At 35.4% G+C, this 19,826-nt stretch overlaps 1 protein-coding gene across 1 annotated transcript in view; it reads left to right on the plus strand.

The window, feature by feature from the left end:
• LOC148953125 (eukaryotic translation initiation factor 2-alpha kinase-like) overlaps positions 1–19,826 on the plus strand; it is a 140,153-nt gene that overhangs the window by 106,027 nt on the left and 14,300 nt on the right. Inside the window, exons 11-15 of the mRNA XM_089088308.1 lie at positions 2,610–2,914; positions 3,626–3,769; positions 9,575–9,981; positions 14,117–14,295; positions 17,304–17,483. Of these exons, the coding sequence (XP_088944434.1) occupies positions 2,610–2,914; positions 3,626–3,769; positions 9,575–9,981; positions 14,117–14,295; positions 17,304–17,483 (1,215 nt within the window). The remainder of the gene's footprint in view (positions 1–2,609; positions 2,915–3,625; positions 3,770–9,574; positions 9,982–14,116; positions 14,296–17,303; positions 17,484–19,826) is intronic.

Here is a 19,826-nt window from a genome sequence, read left to right on the forward strand (position 1 = left end):
TCTGGAAGAGCTGCTGACCCGCTTCTATTTCTACTCTTACGGACTGGAAATCCTTAAGCAAAACCAGTTAAAACATGCTTTCAGTTCTACTAAAACGCTAGTGGTGGAAGGGTGAATTGGAGGAATCGCGGCTCCATATTTATTCTCCAATCATACAGATTAACTCTGCATCAATTAAGTTGGAGCATTTATAACTTTCTACTAAAATTTGTGTATTGACAGGAGTGTTGGGAGGGGGGGGGGGGGATGTTGGAAGGGCTGCAAGTCCATTTTTTGCCTTCAATCATACATGTTGAAAATCATTTTACTTGTTTTTAATGAGAATATATTTTTTACCTGCCTACCGTTGTCCTACGTAGTCTGCAGCTGGGGAGGACCAAGTGCAGCCTGGACTTAGCTTCTTCTTTTTTTTTTTACACGGATTCAAGACGTATTTTGTTTTGCACCGAGCTAGAAATTAGCTCCCTCTTGTACTGAGTCAGAACTAAGCTTTTTTTTTGTACGGAGTTACGACTTCGCTCGTCTTTAAAATGAGTCAAAACTTACCTCGTTTTCGCAACAAGAGCGAACTTAGCTTTTTTTTCCAGTTTAAGACCCTTTTTTCTTCTTTTTTTCCGAATCAGGACTTCGCTTGTTTCTGCACTAAGTCGGGATTTAGTTTGATTTTATAACGAGTTAGTCTAGATTTTGCACCTTAAACCAAATTAGTCACAATTTTACTCGTTTTTTCCCCAAGTTACCGAAATTCTACAGCTTGGACTAGACTCACTTTTGGGCTGAACCATGGCTTGTCTGATTTAGTTTTTTCCCGTATTGCCTAAATTCTGTGCATTGGACATGTTTGGTTTTTACACCGAATCAGGTCTTTTTTTGCACCAAGAATTGGCTTAGCCCGTTTTGCTTTCGAATAAGGGTCTTTGTTTGCAATGAGTCAGGGCTTTCCTCGTTTTGAATCGGAACATGATATAGCTTGTTCATATGCAGCTCCTTTTTGCGGCGAGCCAGGAATTCGCTCGTTTTCGTATCGCGCCAATAAAATTCTGAAGCTTCGATTTTTTTTTTTATTTTTTTTTTTTTTTTTTTGTTTTTTTTTGGTCAGGACTTGGCTTGTTTGTATGTTGAGTCAGTCTACTGTTTGGACTTTGCTTGTTTTTACAATGAGTCAGGATTCAGTTCATTTTTGCAGCTCGCCACCGAAATTCAGCAGTTTGGGCTTAGCTTGTTTTATCAGAAGTCAGGGCTTTCCTCATTTTGTACAGCATCACCTAAATTCTTCAAATTGGATTTGGATTATTTCTGTGCCGATTCAGCGCATGGTCTTTTTAGCAGCGAGAATGGATTTTGTAGGACTTTTTAGCACTAAGTAAGTCAGGACTCGACTCGTTTTTTCGCTGAATCAAGACTAAGTTATTATTTTATTTTTATTTTTTTTTCACTGGAGCCACTTCACGGGCCGTTTTTGCATCGACTCAAACCGAATCTGGAATGAACTCTGTTTTTGTACCGAGTCAAGACACAACTCATTTCGCACCCTGTCTGTCCATAGACTGTATTTCGTTCGTTTTTATCCTAAGTCAGGACTAGGCTTGTTGTTTTGGCAAATCAAAGGAAGTTATCACATCCTTTAAGCATTAGGATGGATCTTTATGTGGGAACATGAAGTTTTCACTTCATCCAAGTCTTCTTTTCTTATCACACCATCGCATTCGATTCGAAGGCTGTCTTGTTTTTGTCCTCAGATTGTTTGCCCACAAGTAAAATCTTTGGTGACCAAAAAGTGTAACCTTGCCATATTGATTCTTCTTTCATTATAGCTCTAGAGAGTAGGAATGAACTGCATTTTTTGTAGGGCTTATTAATTGATATATAATCTTTCAAAGAGTACCTAATATTAATCTTGGACGATTTCTCTGGTAAATTTTCTACCGCGTGTTGCTCAACTTTTGAAAGTCTTCGTGTCTGGAACCATACTTGACATCCTTCGCAACCATGGCTTCTCATAACCAAGGCTGGCAACCTTCATATCCTAATTAGTGTGATATCCTACTAATAGTTTCATATTACTATTCTGTCAAACTTTTTTCAACTTGTTACTGCCAATGCTCTCAAACTAAGACTAATTGGCGTTGGTTTTCTAATATATTGATTTTAAGACCCAGCCAATTGGTGATGCAAATGCTCAGCCAATTAACGATTAAATAAAATATCCTATTAAACTGACAAATAAAACTTATTTGTATTGCTAAATTAGATTTTTCACTTTTATTTCATTTGTTTCGTTTCCATGTCTTTTTTTCAATTTCATGAGAAAGTATGGAGTCACATAGTTACTTAGGCCTAAATTCTGGGATCATATTATGTGATTTTTTTTTTATTCTATTGTTGAAGTCTTAATAAATTGAAAAACAGATTCCAAGTCAAAACTACTAGAATGAGTTATACTAGAAACAGTGAAATGGGCTTTCTTTTTAGTTTTCATTCTTTTGTCTTTTTGGTTCTCTATGGTAAGATGCTTTTAAAAATTGTGTAAAAAATTTTGACTTGAAAATATATTTTTGAAATTAATATTATAATAAAGGTTGATGTTTTTTTTTTTTAATATTCATCAGATGCTTGCAATCCGGTTAGCTGAACAAACAAGAAGGCCTCTTCCCCCATGTGATCAGAACAGTAATCACATATCAGATGACAGAATTGCTACTGCTAACTCTGTAGCCTTCGAAAGCCTTCCCAGTGCTTTTTCCTTACAAAGTTTTCGGAAAGAGTCAACAAGTGAAGAGTACAGTTCTCGGTACCTTAACGATTTCGAGACGTTGTCATGTCTTGGTAAAGGAGGATTTGGTGTTGTCTTTGAAGCAAGGAACAAATTGGATGATGTTCGATACGCTGTAAAACGAGTTTCTCTTCCTATAAGGTCTGAAGCTTATCTTTTCTTGAATCTTTGCTTTATATGAATTATGTGAAGTTTTGATTTGATTTTTACCTTAAGATTTAAAAAAAAAAAAAAAAAATGTTGCATTTTATTTTTGAGTTTAATTCAACTAAAGGGCAATACAGCCGAAGTATAAGTACAATTCAAGATAATTTTCCAGACAAAAAAGGAAGTATTCCAAATTATATTCACCACAATTTTATGTCTTCATGACTTAAGTTTTTTTACTTTTTTTATTAAGACAAAAAGACAGCTGCTTTTAAATGTAGTCCTTTAAAGTAAAATATTTAGTTATTGTAAGGTCAGATTCTACAATAAAATACCTTGTTATTTCGCAATACTTGTAGTGTTCTTCACAATTTGCTATAGATTAAATTTATTTCATTTTTTGTGCCACTTGCTTTCTAATTTGTATTGCACTGCTTCTTTGCTCTTTTCTTTTTGACTTTTGTTTCTTTCATCTACTTTTGGTTTTTAATCATATCGTTTTCGAACCTATGATAATAATAACTGGTTAAAATTCGGTTTATTTGCGAAATTTCACATACATCAGTGACAGTCTCCAGAGTATATAGCCTTTACTCTGTGATGCCCGATATTGTCAATGCAAAAAAGTATACTCGTTTCCTTTTTTTATATATTTAACAGGTACTTTACCTGCTTGCTTTGATTTATTTATAATTTTTTGTTCAGACCACGTAAAAGGGAGAAAGTTATACGTGAAGTGAAAGCCTTGGCAAACCTAGATCATCCAAATATAGTCCGTTACTTCAATTCATGGCTTGAAGAGCCTCCAGCGGGATTTATGTCAGATCATGATAACCAGTGGATATCCCGGTAAAGTATTAATAACTGCTATTTGGTTACACGTTATAGATAGTGTTCCTCCAACTATCGCCCTGATCGCGAGGGTTTGTTCCTTTGGGTTAAAATCGATCATATGTTAGGACCTAGAAACTTGGCGACTGCTTCTTGGTAAGACAGCTGGACGGTATTCGGTGAATAGGTCCTGAGGACTTCAGAGCCTTGAAAGCTTCGTCTTTTTTTTCTTCTTTTTTTTAAATAAATTGTTGATGAAGAGAAAAACACGAAAAAAGATGAATGATCGTATTTTTTCTTGAGATCAAAGCCAGAAGCAAAGGCCCAAAAGCAAAAGGTGTGTCCCATACGAATGATTTGTTTTTATTCTACGATTCCTCTAGTGTTTACTGCATTGGAGTTCAGAGAAGGCTGCTATGCTTAGGACGAATATTGTTTCACTGGCCATAGCTCAAAGACTGCTTGACATGTTTAATGTGCTCTATAACACGATTAAATCACAATATTCTGATGTACCTTGTAAATGTGATAGATTGCCTTCCTTTTCAAATTCTTAAAAAGGAGATTACCTGATGAAAAACTTCGAACCGTAATTTTTTTTTATCTTGTAGATAAAAAAACATATAAAGATTTATGTCCTTTGATTTTTGGGTCTAGAATTTCGTATCCTTAGGAGGTTGAAAGATTGAAGCGTGAAATTTCGAAAGTAAAAGGGAGCTCACCAATGATCATCTAGACTAGATTGCCAGCTTTATTAGATTTTTACGTGTTCTTCGGAAAAAAAGTTCAAAAATGTTATCAGAGACAAGGAGGATGATAGGAATTGCCTGAATGTTATAAAATGTGAAACATAACCTTTTCCGCTTTGTGTTTTATTCAAAAAAAAAATTGTTTTGCATATGCAGCATAACGCTTAATCCGGGATTCTGTAGTATCATAGCCAGAATGCTGTTCGTGTACCGCAAAACATTTTTTAATTCCTACAACAGAATGCTGTGTGTTTGGTATTTTTTATCATTTTATCATTTTATAATGAGGCTTTTTTATCATTCATTGTTTGGATTATGTTATTCTATTTAGACATGTTGAAAATATGGTACACGACAATAATGCTTATTTGCGTTACTAATACACTTATTGAAAGCTACGCATGTCAGAAATCTAATAAAGCGAAGTATATTCATTCCAAGTTGCGGCAATATGTCTGATCTAATTCATGAATGTTGTAAATGCACAAACGACTTGAATTTTCCCCCGAAAGTTTCAAAATCAGGAACGTGAAGAAAGGTACTAATCAAGAAATTGTGAATTTCGTCCACTACTTTTCTTTCAATTACGATTGTTGTTGACAGGTTTTCGTTAGGAAAAAAGTAAAAATATGAAACTGTCAGGCTTGACAAAAAAAAAACAGAAGGAAAAGTGCTCTGGTACTGTTAGATGGGAAAGAAGCAAGTACTAGAAGCGGTTTCCTCTAATCAAGGTCATATGTGACCCTGAGCTTATCTAGAAATGGATCGTATTACCATTTTCGAGCATATAAGAACAATTGGCACTGAATTCCTGAAATTGAAAGTGTTTCGTACACCAAATGTCAGTAAGACAACGCCTTAGTTAGTACTACATATCACTTGAATTAGTACCTGAAAATAAAAACCTGACAACAGCTCAGCAAGCTTGCGTGCTACAAAATGAGATTAGCACCAATGACCAGAAGAATGGATTATTCACCGAGATCTTCATCTAAAGAAGTTGACCAAAGTAAAAAATAGGCACAACTTAAATACATCTGTTGAGATTTCAATGGACCAAAGATACTGCGTATTTCACGTCGGCTAAGAAGCAAATTTCATAGCAGAATGTCCATTTTCAAGATCAATTTTTTAAAAATTCGGAAAAAGTGGTTTTTAAAGAAAAGTAAAGAGCCTAGAAAAGTACTAAATGTATTTTGAACAGTGTGTGTTAATTTTTAAAAACATCGACGAAAAATAAAATAAAAAATCGGTATAATAATAATGATGACTGGAAAGAACTAATAAGAGAATAGAGGGGGCATTTGCCCCCCCCCCCCTGCCCCATAGCAAATTACGCCTCTGTGACGCAATAGATAAAAGAGATTCTTTTTGTTATGCGAGGGGGTAGTAGCCAACTCTTGTTTGTAGTAATTTTGGTTTGTTTTTGTTTGACTTGAATATTCAGTTTAGTTATTTACTTGTTTTAAGAGTTATATATTCATGCATATCAGTATCTGTTATTTTTAGGTTTGATATGATCATTGATTTTAGTTAATTTAAAAAACTTTTTCCACAAAACGGGTTTTTCAAAGAAAAGTAAACAGCTCCATTAAACCAAAAGGGAGCAGAAATAAAGTCAAACAATCTTCCAAGCTTAACATTACCATAAACCACCATCAATAAATAAATAAAACCCAAAAACAACAGAAATTACAATAAAAACGGAACCAAACTCAAAACGAGCAAAAATTTAACATGAGTAGGGCTGACAATCCCAATATCTTCAAAACCAGAACATAATTTGCACTTTACTGAAAACAAAATACAGTTCAAATTATTTTACTTTTTTGACTTTAATAGATAAAAAATCCTTAAAGCTTTAAGGAATAAATATCAGTATATGTCTATAAAACTGACAATCCACGGTTCTTTGTTTTTTTTTCTAGCAAAGTGCAAATTCTGATCTGGTTTTGAGAAGGCATTGGGATTGTCATCCCTACTTATGTTAATTTTTGCTCGTTTGAGATTGACTCGGTTACTTATTGTAATTTCTGTTCGTGATTTGTGGTAATTTTATGCTTGGAAGATTATGTGACTTTATTTCTGCTCATTTGGTTTAGTGAAGCTCTTTACTTTTCTTTGAAAAACTTGTTTTGTGAAAAAGTTTTTTAAATTAATTTCTTTTCGTTTTTCATTGACATAGTATTTTTTGTGGAAAGAAAATGATATTTTATATCTTTTGGTTTTTTTATAAGGACTCATAGTGTGGCTTGCTATTTGTATGTTGGAACATTTTTTGCTCAACAATGTTTAATCCTAACAAATTAATTTAATTTTATACCTCCTCAAGTTGACCTGAAAAATAAAACATAATATCATTCCCAAAAAATTCTAGCCATGCTGTTTGACAACCTGGATACACTTGCACTCTTTTGATTTATTTAAATTGTAAGAACAGGAGTTGCAAAAGTAGTAACCCCGAAAAATGATATATTGCTGATGTGTCTAATTGTCACATACACATTTTCTTTTGATTTAGTTTTAAAGCATAATGGGCCAATTAGATTGTTAGTTTTAAAGCATATTGGGCCAATTAGAATTGTGGGGGGGGGTGACTTACCCAATATCTCTAGAGACATATTTACTGGAGCGTTCTACTATGCTGAACAAAATTGCTGTCTCCAAATTTAGAGTCCTTGGAAAATGAATGGGCTTGCTTGCCTCAAATCTATTTTGAGTCTTAAAGAGAGTACTAGGACTTTTTGATATAGTTCAACCTCCGCCTATGTATTCCTTGAAAGCTTCACCTTAATTCTCTTAGTTTGCGTAATAGAAATAGTTGTAGAGCATTAGTAGTAGTATGCGCCTACCACCTTTGATTTCTTAAAAATCCCCTTCAAAACACGCTGAAAGTTTAAACTTAATACCATCAACTATTCCTGAAGTATTTCTGATACGTCCTCATGACATTCTGTATGGGCTTAGTGTGTTTCAATTTAGTTTCATACAGTTTCAATATTTCCCAAGTTTTTTGCCTTAATACACTTAGCTTTAGTAGTAGTAATTAGCTGTATGACTAATAGTAGTAGCCTTAGCTTTAGTGGCGGTAATAGTTTTAGAAGCAGTAATAATTGTAATAGTATGAGTAGAAGCAGTAGCATTAGGATGCAAATATTATCTTTTGGTTAGTTCAACATCCCCCACAACAACCCCTGTTAGTTTCAACTTTCCACACAAATCTTGTCCTAATATATTGCTGTTACGCCCTTTTGACAACCTACATACAGACGACATGTTGTCATTTAATTCACCTTACCTCCCCCAGAATTCCTTGAAAATATTTCACTTTTATAGCCTTAGGCATAGCTTTAATAGCAGTCACAGTAGCAGTACTGGCACTACTAGTAGTAGTATTAATAGTAATAGCGGTGGTACTAGTAAGATCATTGGCATTAACATATTGTCTTTACAAGTAGTTGAAATAGCAGTAGTAGGTGAATTTGTATTTGCAGTAGTAAATGCAGCAGTGATAGTAGTATTAGTAGTAGCGTGCACATATTGCCTTTTGGTCAGATGATCTTCTCCTTTTAGTATTCTCTGAAAGTTCCAACTTAATACCCAAATCGATTCTTAGATACGCTCTTTTGACAATGTGCGTGCACATATCCTCTTTAGATTTAGTTCAAATTTCCCCCCAATATGGTGAAGGAGTAGTGTGGTAGCAGCAGTAGTAGCGCTAGCCGTAGTAGTTACTGTAGTTGTAGTGGTAGTGGTAGTGGTAGCCTGTAAATATTGCCTTTTTAATCATCTCCCCTATCATTTCCTGAAAGTTTCCAAATTAATATACTCAGTCATTCTTGAGTTACGCCCTTTTGACGATCCGTATACACATAATGTGTTTTGATTTAGTTCAACACATAACATATACTATATGTAAACAATGAACGAATTGCCTAGCTTAAAGCCCATGCCCTCAGGAATCTGGAGAGGTTGACATCCCCAAAGACATAATTATTGGACCTTTTAACAATGCTGAACAAAATAGTTCTCTTAAGATTTTCATCAGATATTTTTTGGGGAATGATAGGCTTGTTGGGGAGGGGCTGGTTGCCCTCCATTTACTTTTGACTCTTAAAAATGTCACTAGAACTTTGACTTCTAATCATTTCATTCGTTTTCTTGACTTTCGGAGTAGATGAAAAATAAATCATCTTGGAACACGAACGGAAAAATAGTGTCTGCCTTTTTAGCCTGAACTTAAAATTATAATCTCTCTTTGTCTGATTTTTGTCTTTTCTGCTTTTCTCAATTTCCAAGGAAGCTAAAAAATCATTTTCAAATGAAAATTGGGTCACTTCTAGAATGCGCCTCCAAGAGTGGGTAAACTGATTTCAAAATCATGTCCAACGGAGATTATTTCTCATGGACGCATGAATCACTGACCACGGTGCAAGAATCCCTTGAGGGGAGCGATCCAAGGTGGGAGAAAGAAATGTTGTTGCTAATACCGATTTTGGGGATACATCCCCTCTTGCCAATGGAGGCTGGTGAGTTCTGAGTGATTCGCCTTTCTTTTAAGGGACGGCTGTTGCCGGCCCCTACCAGTCTGAAGCGGGTGAGGGGGGTTATTGGGACGGTGTAAAACAGTGGTGAATTCCTTGCCCCACCAAGTAAGGGTCTTATACAAAAAAAAACAGAAATAGGCAAGTCCTGTCTAAAAATACCACCCACTATGAGGCATTTTCTTCTTCTTTTGGATTTGTCGGCAATGAGTCTTTGTGGCCTGAGCCTTAATTCAATTTTAAGAGTCTGCCTATAATAGTAATAATATTTAAATTTTTAATTTGAAAGTTCACTGCGTTTTTAAAAATAGTACACTGGTGAGTTTTGCGCCTCACCACATAGACTATACCTTCTCATTAAGACTGGTCTCCCTAGACTGGTCTAGAAGACTTCCTGGAAATTCATTAATAGTGGCCTATTTTCTTATTTTGATCACCTGAGAAAATCTCTATATCCCTTCTCCTATGTAAAGGTTGAATTTGTGTCAACAGTTCCTTCTTCAATTTTTCTGATGTCACTTTATTTTTAGTTATGATGCTGAAACCAGTGAATCAAGCAGGATTGTTTCTGCTCCAGCTTGCCGTCGGAGACCTATAAAAATTCCTCAGCCATTCGGCTTTGAAGAAGTTAGCTATTTATCCAAAAGTAAAGATACTGCTTATTCTGACAGTGGTATGCTGATTTTTGAGCATAACACCAATAGTCAATGTGAAGATAGTGAATTGAGACTATCAAATATTAAGTCGTCAAACAGAGAACGGATTGTTTTTAGCCATTCATCCGAAAAACTGGATCTCAAAGATACACACTCGATGCGAAAAGCTGGATCTCCGTTTGTAATTAGTCAAAGTGATTTAAATGCCAATGAAGAAGAAGATTGGAGAAACCATGAGTTTGATGTTGAGTCTGTTGAAAGATCAGAAGGAACTTCAAAAAGTAATCTTTTTGCTCCTCAATTCTTTTCCAATTTTTGCTTTGCACAGAGTATGATGAATTAGGATATGGCGAAATTAATGTTGGTGCCAAGAGTATGATCTAAACTGGTTATATGCCAAGGGTTTATTCAAAGTTGTCCAAACTTGTTGAGAAGCATAGTAAAACTATTTAAATCTGCAATCGAACCTTTTCATCAATGTAGCGAGTAGTTTTGTTGTTTTTTTTTTTTTCGTAAGAGACATTAAGAATCTTATAATCTAGAAAATATTCATCGTTCTTCAGTCGGTATACCTCCCCATCTCTAAGCAAGTAGTTAAGCTGATGGTGTCTTAGTCTCCAGCAAAATATTTGTTTGGTGAACTTCTTAAGGATGACCAGTGCCCAATGCTTTACGTTTGTTGTTATGCTTGGTATGTGCCAAGCAGGGGGCATTTGGAGTCTGGCGTATTCCCCCCTGAAAATCCCCCTCGCAGGAGATCCCCTGGAAAATCCCCCCCCCCCCCCGAAAAATTATTTTCCCTGAAAAATCACCCTCTTCCCGACAATTCCTACTGGAAAATTCTCCCCAAAAAATTGAGCAGCCAAAGGGGAATTAGGACAAATAAAAAGAATAAAGAAAAGAAGGGATCCTGAAATAATTGTATAGATTCCAAAATACAGGTAGGATATAACGTGTAGAATCAAGCAGTTCGTGGTAGCAGTTCGCAAATACTGAGCGAATTAAGCCAATAATAACAAAAACTCTAAAAAAAGGAACTTCGATAACAATTAATACATCAATAATTGGTTTTTTATGCTGATTCAGAATATATCAAGTTCATTAAGTTTAATTTTACACATCGAACCTTATGAGCGTGAAAAAATTTCCCTGATATTCGGAAATGGGAAACCACCCGCAAAAAGGCCAATATTCCTAATGAAAATCACACCATTAGATTCAGTGTAAAATAAGAACCCTACTATGGAGGGGTCGAGCTTCTATCTGCCAAATTTTTAATTTTGTATTTTTTCCTGGAAGAAAGACCACGGATGCATGTTTGTTGGTTTGTTTGTCTTTGTTTCCCAAGGGTGATCATATCAAACCAATCGTCCTAGAAGATAGGAAGGGGCTCATTCGAACAGAAATTAATTTTATATTTTCAAGTTATTTTTTTACATTATCCTATCCTGCTATGATTACTCAACCCCCAAAAATACGAAAAAGGAATTAAAATGAATAAAAATGAAAAAATAAATGCTAAAGGATATTCTACACCATACATTCTGGTTATTTTTTGGGATTTAAGTAGAATATTCCACAATTCCTTCCTTTCTTCTTTATTTTTGTTTGTCGTACTTCTCCTTTGGCTACTCAGTTTCGTATGTGAGGGGTGGAAATTCTCCCGGGATGAGCAATGCACCTACAACATCGTATTTTGTATACTTAGTGCACTTTTTGGACTTGATGTCTGATATGTACCTTTTCCCTCAATATCCCTGGCTCAGGACTGATATCTTACGATCCTAGGGGAAATTCCAATGAGTGGGAGAAAGCGAAGGTGGCTCTGTAGCTCTATTGCAAAAATACTAGATTTTATTATGTATTTTTTTATAGCTTATTTTAATTTTAATTCACGTGTTGGATTCTATGCCAGTCTAAATTACATGTTTTTTTTTTAAACTTGGACTCCCTTTACTGTGTAAAAAAAGAAGACATCTGGGATTTCCTTATCCTTATTTTCTTACAGGATTTGTGAATGATTTGTGTAAAATATTATTCTTTCCTGAATATTTCTTTCTTTCTTTTTAACATTAAAGCAGTTATTCTGTCTTGACATATACTTGAAAGTTCAACGATTTTGGAACCGAAAAGTTCGCTCTTCTGTTTCTACAGAATTTGTGCAACTTGCTTAATAGCTGCTAACTGTCTAAGCCTATTCGCCCTTGAATTATGGAAATAAATTGTAAAAAGTATGCTGCCAACTTCCCATTGCGTGTTGGATCAGTATATTATTAGCCTATCTAACAATCAACCGGAGTGACAAGTGGCATATATGTATATATGTGCCACTTACACTTACCCTTGTATAATTACAATGGTAGTGGCTGTTACACTAGGAATTAGCTGGAAATGGGGAACCAAATGGTATATTTCTCCTTTTTTGTATTTGGTTTGGCTTTCATAATCACGCTACTCCATCTTCAGTCTTTACTTTTTTTAGACTTGTCATGACTATTTAAAAAAAAAAAAAAAGCTACCTGAAAATCAAATGAACTTCTTTTCAGAGATAATTTATGCCATTCGCGAAAGCAGACAAAAATTGAGGGGGATGGGTAAAATTCCGCTGCTGGGAGATGGCAAACACTTCTCCTTCTCCTATCCCTTTCAAACAATTTCCTTTTCCTATCCCTTTCAAAACTATAATTAAAAAAAAAAAAAAAATGCTACCACACCAAGTACAATTTTAAGTAACAGTGTGGTTTTGGTAATCAAAGTAGCCCGTATGTGTTTGTTTGTTTCTATTGATGTATTATCATCAACTGGTGTAATTATGGAATCTTTGAAAAAGAAAACAAGTACAACGAAGGTTACTTGAAGAAATCTTTCCCTGTGGAATCAGTCAGCCTTGAGATCTTTTATCTTTTCTTTTTCTGGTCTTGTAGGCTCAGCTCACCTACTCACTTCAATTTCAACTACACTCCCAGCCTAGCTTCCTATGAATTGTACTGAACGAGAATCCCCTCCCCCCTCACACACACACACACACACACACACGCATTCTAAAAAAACGGATATTTATTACATTTTTTGTAATTATTTCCCAGGTTCATTTTGGTGAATACTCCGACTCAATTCCCCTCCCTCTTCTTCTGCGCATCCCTACTGAATGATCTCAAATCCTCTCCAGTTGGATCGGTGCCAAGGCCTTTCTCCTCTGAGGTTTTACTGTTGCTATTCTGGTTCAGTTTTTGCCCCTTCCCTTATCTTTTTTTTACTCCGCTGAATAGGATTTTGAACCCTTCCCTCCTATCCAAAAGCTAACATGAACGCTAGCCTTTTGGTTTCCTCACCTATATGCTTTCCTTCCTACTTACTTTAATTCAGGTCCCCTCCCCGTTCCTTAATTTTTCTGACCTACACTCAAAACCATCGAAGTCCTGTCTTGTTTGTTTACTACTAAGGCACCCTCCCCAGTTAAAGAGCAGAAGTAAATGACGTTTATTTTATTTATTTTTCTGGTTTTACTCTCGAAATTGCTTTGACCGGGACACTCTTACCCTCTCAATTTCTGCTCCACCTCTCCTGTCATGGTTTCACTTCTTTTAGTATTAACCTCGTTGATTCTGTACTTGTATTTTGGCATAAATTAGGGGGGTTTCATGATTGTAAACCTTCGGGGGTGGGGGGGGGGGGCTCGGGAATATTAATCATTGGAGATAAAGTGAGAACGGTTGATCTAACCGTTCGGTTGATCTAGTTGATCTAAATAATTCAGCTATAAATCGATTTTACGTTGTATTGGGCGGAAGGTTTGCTGTCACAGGACTAGATGGAATACCATTAGGTGAAAATCTAAGGAAGTCATGGGAAAACAATGAAGAAGTGAATTGTTCATCAAGGGGTCAAGAAATGTGCCTGAGGAGTAGATTCCACATCTCCTGTATGAGGTGTGGGGCAATGATTAAGACTAACTTTGCCAGTTGCGTCATTTTGAATCGGATGAAGCTTAGTAGACCGTAATTTGACTTTTAAATTGCAAACGGTTGGCCAGCTGTAGACAAAAAGAACTTAAATCATACAATGAGTCATCAAATCATAGGTTTTTGAACGTTAAATGCACTTAAAAGTCTATCTACAAAGCAGATCCATGTAGGAACTCTGCATAAATGAAAGTTGATACCCCAAGTAGCTTTTTTTTTTTGTGTGAATAGGTTTTGCAAAACTATTTAACGATATCCAGTCAATTTGTTTGTACAAGCCCTGTGTTAAGCTGACATTATGTTTTTTTTTTTTTTTCCCTTCTCCTAACCTGTTTTTCCCCTTTCTTTGAATTCACTGGACATCGATATTAGATAATGGTATTATCAGACTATTCATGTTTCATCTACTTTATTGTTGTTTGTTCATTTTTTTCCTTCTTTTTTTTCACAATAGTAGAAGGAGTGCGGCCCATTTTGTATATTCAAATGCAGCTCTGTCACAAAACTACCCTTCGCGAGTGGCTAAGCAATACAGCTTCACGAAGTAAAGGGAAAATCCTGAGGATTTTTAACCAGATGGTTCATGGAATTGAATATGTTCACAACAAAAATATGATTCACAGGGACCTAAAGGTATACTTGTGTTCCTTTTTTTTTATCCTGTTTTTCGTTATATACCTATGGATTAGCCAGTTAAGTACCTAGGAATTTTTCTGGGAGTTTTTTTTTTGGGGGGGGGGGCAATTCTTTCTAAATAGATTGGCACTTAGACTGACCAAACTAAATAAATAGGTTTTAATCCAAAGTTTTGTTTGATGTATTGGTTTTATAAATATTTGAAGAAAATTGGCTTGGAAATGAGAAAACATTGATGAAAATTAGCTACAGGTTACAAAATTAGCTACTAAACTGATTGTTACAAATATGCAGATACAGAAAAAATTTTACCGGAGGGCTGATGAACATTTTAACTTCATTGAATGGTACAACAAAGAAGAAAAATGTTCAAAATATTTTTTTCCCTTCAGCGAAGTGCAAAGCTTAGGGTATATGTAGTAAATTTTGCACCGTTTCACAACTTGCACTTATGTTCGTTTAAAGTTTAACATCCTGTATAAGTCAATATTTGTTTCTTTTAACTTTTAATTCGCTTTTTACTCTTTATCAGGAAAATGTGCTTTTAATTTAGTTGCCGTTTGTTATTTATTTGACACAGTTTTGAACATTAGTAGCACTAATGTGGGCTACTGAATTTCATAAATAATATTATTTTGTCGATAGTTATACTACAGATATGTTATTAGTTGTCTCGGCAGAGCAGTCATGGTTGGATTAAATGTCTTAGGAGCACACGGGATAAGATTATTCCTGATTGGAATACTTTCGGTAGGTAGCAGTAGTAGTGGTGGTATAAGTAATTTTAGTATGAGCATTAAATTTAGCATTCGCTGTAGCAGCTGTAATAATGTTAAGAGTAGTCCGGCTAGAAATATTCAAGTTAAGATGCCGTCAGATTAGTTCCTGGGAATACTCTTGGTTGTAATAGAAAAGATTTAAGCCATCGTGTTATTTTTTTGGGGGGGGGACCATTCCTTAAATAATTTGATAATGATCATGTGTATATGAATACATGTATATCCTTAGCCCTTAGATCCGCCTGTGCCTCCAGAGGCACCCAGGGCATCAAGAAGGAGCCGCCAATCTTCCCGTAGGTTTGCTGCTGCCAGTATGTCCTCCTACTAAGGTTGGATTGATGCTTCCAGGTTACGGAGGTCTGTCTGGTACGTTCGACGTAGGGTGTTTCTGGGTCTGCCACTGCGGCGTGGACCCGATGGCCACCAATGAAGAGCTGCGTTTGGTACTCGGAGATTGTCCATACGTAGTACATGGCCAAGGTATCTCCATCGGCGGACTCTTATGATATATGTCACAAGAGGCTGACCAGTCTTGTCGCGGATGGATTGGTTTGTTATTCTCTGCTGCCAACAGATGTTGAGAATTCTTCTAAGACATGTGTTTTCGAAAGCAAGTATTCTTCTCTCTTGTTCCTGTTTCAGGTACCAGGTTTCGGCTGCGTAGAGTAGCACTGGCATAACATTATTTATATCAACAAAAGTTCGAAGTTGGATAAGGATATATCGTAACCGTTAGAAATCAATTAAGTAAAAATTGTATTACCTGTAAACTGGATAAATATATCACCCCATCTTCATTGATGGATTGAGGACATTGATCATTCTTAACAAAGCCAGGGGGCGGTAATAGGGGGGGGGGGTAATTGCCTTTCAAACTAAAGTCTGTAAATTTACCTAAATTGGCGCCCCTGATGTTGAGTTGAATGCCGTTAATCTAAATATCAAAGCTCCAACTGATCAGTCTCATAATATTGTCGTTCAAACTTCAATTGACATGTTCTCTTACCTAGCATTAACCAAAGTGGCTAATTAATTAAGCAATCGCCGCTTACAAATTTGATTAACCCGTCTCTTATCAGCACAGCCCAGTTCCTCAAAGAAACCACCTCCTTGTTTTCGTTTTGGCATCTGATAACAGTTATCATCTGTCCCAAAAGTCCAGGTGACTCAATTCATTCACGTGAACGCGATATATTCCAAGCATTTGTGTTCGGGGGTCTCTCATTTTCAGTCAGCAGACGATTTATGAAAATATTAACGAGACTGGGAAAGAGAAACATCTTTTTTCTGAAGTCGTGACCTATGTAGATATTTCTTGACATATTTTGTTCTGAAAAATGGAAGTATGCCAATTAAAAAAAAAAAATATAGTGCCGGTTTCAAGAATTTTGTTTTATAGATATACTAGAGTATAACTTTAATGCAAATTGAAAGCAATTTTTGAAACAAGTAGGCTTCATATTCTGTTTTTGGACGCTCTTTTTGAATCTTTGTCCTAATGTTTGTAACTAGTGACTTCAAAAACCCTGAAATACCAACTTCAGTGAAATTCAAACATTGTTTGCGAAATTTGTTCTTCTCATGTTCTAATTTTGGATCTAAAACCAAAGAGAGGAAAAAAATCACAAGATGAAGAAACAAACGGGACTACTGCTAGTAGAAGAAAAAGATGATCTAAAACGACGCGGATATTTCAATTTTGGACCTCGATGTTGCTGCATTAGCCTTGTAATCTCCAGGATCGGATGTTTTATTATGCAAACTACAGGGGAAGTGGAAAGTCGTTTGTGAATCATTATGTGTCCACACTGTATTCTTGGGGATTCCAGCCCTAGGTTAAATACTTTGTTTTGGAATTTAGCCTCGCATAATTAATGACTTCAAAATCGTTAAATACCACCTGTTTTCCTAAGAATACTGGTTCAGGACAGTTATAAGAAAAGCTTTCATGTTTTTTAATACGAAATAATTTTTAGGAATTGTTAGAACCAAATTAGTATTGATCCCCAAAATGCAGTGGTGCTAGAATAGAACAGAACATTTTTATTTAAGCACAAATATGCACATACAAGTTTAGCAGAGAGTGTACATGCCTAGTGGCATGAAAAGACGCTAGAAAACATATCTGTTTGACTCTGGAGGTAGCTTAATTGATGTCGCAGTTTTCCACAATGTCCTGTAGAGCTTTGTAAACTTTTTTTTAATTTTCCTTCTTTCTTTGTATAGCCTTCGAATATATTTTTCTCTGCCGAAGATCATATAAAAATTGGTGATTTTGGACTTGCAACACAAATGATCGAGGATGAAGATGATTCATATTCTGGCAGTTCTTCGCAAGATTTAGCGGCTAATATAAAGCCTCACACGACTCAAGTTGGTACTCAAATGTACATGAGCCCCGAACAGGTATTCTTTCATTGCTATTAAATCCTTTTTAGGGCTATCTTGTGACATGATTTTTAGTCACAGTCTTAAGTTTTAGCACAGAAATATGAATATTGATGAATTAAATATCTCTCAAAGTCAACGGGGTAGCGTTGACTTAGTGAAGAGTGATGCGCGTCCTAAGTATTATCTTATTATTTATTATCTTATTTATTATAATTATTATCTTGTACATTAAAAGAATAGTCATAGTAACTTGAGAATGGATTCATTCGATCTGAAATTGAAAGTTCTAGTCCACTTTTTAAGCAACAAAAAATTATCGTACCCGTGCCCCCCCCCCCCCCCGCTCCTCCCTCAAGTGCCGAATTCTAGAGCTGGGATAGGTATTATGCTCCATATTCAAAAAGGAATTATGCAAGAATTTTCAATATTAGCAGAGTGGATCGATAAAAACTGAGGTTAGTCTTGAATTGGTGCAAAACGAGGTAAGTCCTATCTGTGAACCGACTCAGTTCAAAAATGAACTCCTTACTTGGCAAAAGTCCTGACTGTGTACAACAAATAACCTAGTCCAAGTATTCGAATTTCGATGATGCAGTGCAAGGAAGTCCTGACCCTATGCAGAAGGAGCTAAATTGTTTTTGTAAAAACAATCTAAGTCCTGGCTCGGTGCAAACTTGAGTAATGTTTGTGGAGTTTCCTTGACTCGTTGCAAAAAGAAACAAGTGTTGACTCATTATAAAAATAAGTTCAGTCCTGACTTGATGCACAAATATTCAGTGTCTTGACTTGTGTAAAAGTAAACCAAGTCCAAGCTACCCTTAATACCCCCTCTAGTGCCAACTCTTAAGCAGAATGGTAGACAAGTAGCAGGTATGTGGCTCCTTCTTTGAACCAGAATTATGCAAAGATTTTCACTATATCTGATTGGTGACGCAAAGTGGGTCTTTCAGTCCCGTAATCCCCTGCCGCCAACTTTTTAGCTGAAAGCTAGGCCGATTTCATTTTCATCGATCGATTTAAAAATAGTTAGTGAGGCAAATATCCATTTTCAGAGCCGTACCCTCCTTTCAAGTCCAGTCTACCTTCCATGAAAAAGAACTAGATCCGCTACAAATTTTGTGGACGCATATATACCGTCAATAATGATCCCGTTTCTTGATTATTGTCTTTGCAGTAATTGCATTCGTTTTTATTTTAGTATAGAAACTAGTTTTTGCTGAAGGTAAGAATGAAATATTTTAATTCGTATCTTGTTATTGACAAGTCCTTTAAAAATAAGTGATTTTGCATAGAATAATGTAAATTTAGTTTTATTTAAATATAACAAAAAAGAAAAGGTTTTATAAATGACCTATGCATGCATTGATTTAAAAACATTCATAATTACGCTTACTGAATTATGGAAAAAAATCTTTTAGTAAACGGATAGAACAAGATACGTTATAATTAATTTGATACACAAGATCAATCATCAGGGTGGCTTCAGCTCCATTGAAATCCAAAAATCTTGAAAAATAATTATTTTTTTTTTGGTTTTTAGTAAAAGTACGATAAAACATTATTCCACAAAACTAATGCTAATTGAATTTTCAAATGAGGATAAAACTCATGTATAAAAAAAAATATATTGCTGCTCAATATTTTAGTTCTTAAGCAAAAAAAAAAAAACTCGCAAATATTCCTGCAAATAACATGTAATATATGATAAAACTATGTCAATCAGAAAACAAACAAGAAATAGTTTTAAGTAGCTTTTTTTTTAAGAAAAAAATGTGTCAAAGAAATGTGAAAGGCGAGAACGTGAAACAAGCATAAACAAGGTCATAGAATAATTCAAACTTAAAACGAACAAAAACTACTATGACTGAATGAAGCTTAAAACAAACCGAACTAAAGTGAATGTTAATCAAGTCAAGGTTAAAATGAACAGAAAATAAATCTATGAGACCTGATTAAACGTAGTGCTTTGAATTGCTAGTGGTTTTTCTGCGTTATGCTTTTGGTTTGACATATACGTGTGCTTATAAAACCAATTTAGTGCCTATAAAAATCTTTTGCGCCATGATGGTGATTACTGAGATTAACCTATATTGAATTCTTGTGTTACCTATGCTTGTATGAGGCCTTTTCATTGTGCATCGTTTTTTCACCTAATATAAAAGTTCAAGATTCACTTCTGTTTTGATCATATAAATAAGCATGCCTATTTCTAAGTTTCCTGGAAAAAACAGTGCATGGAAAAGTTTCAAAACAATGGCAGATTAAGTATTATAGCTATATAACCTAGAAACTAAGTGAGTAAACATCGTATCGAGCGAATGCAACACGATGACAATACAAAATTTATTTTGAGTATGA

This window comes from Artemia sp. Qi Xiang Cuo, chromosome 4 (genome assembly GCF_049724085.1).
Source record: "Artemia sp. Qi Xiang Cuo chromosome 4, ASM4972408v1, whole genome shotgun sequence".
NCBI lineage: Eukaryota > Metazoa > Arthropoda > Branchiopoda > Anostraca > Artemiidae > Artemia > Artemia sp. Qi Xiang Cuo.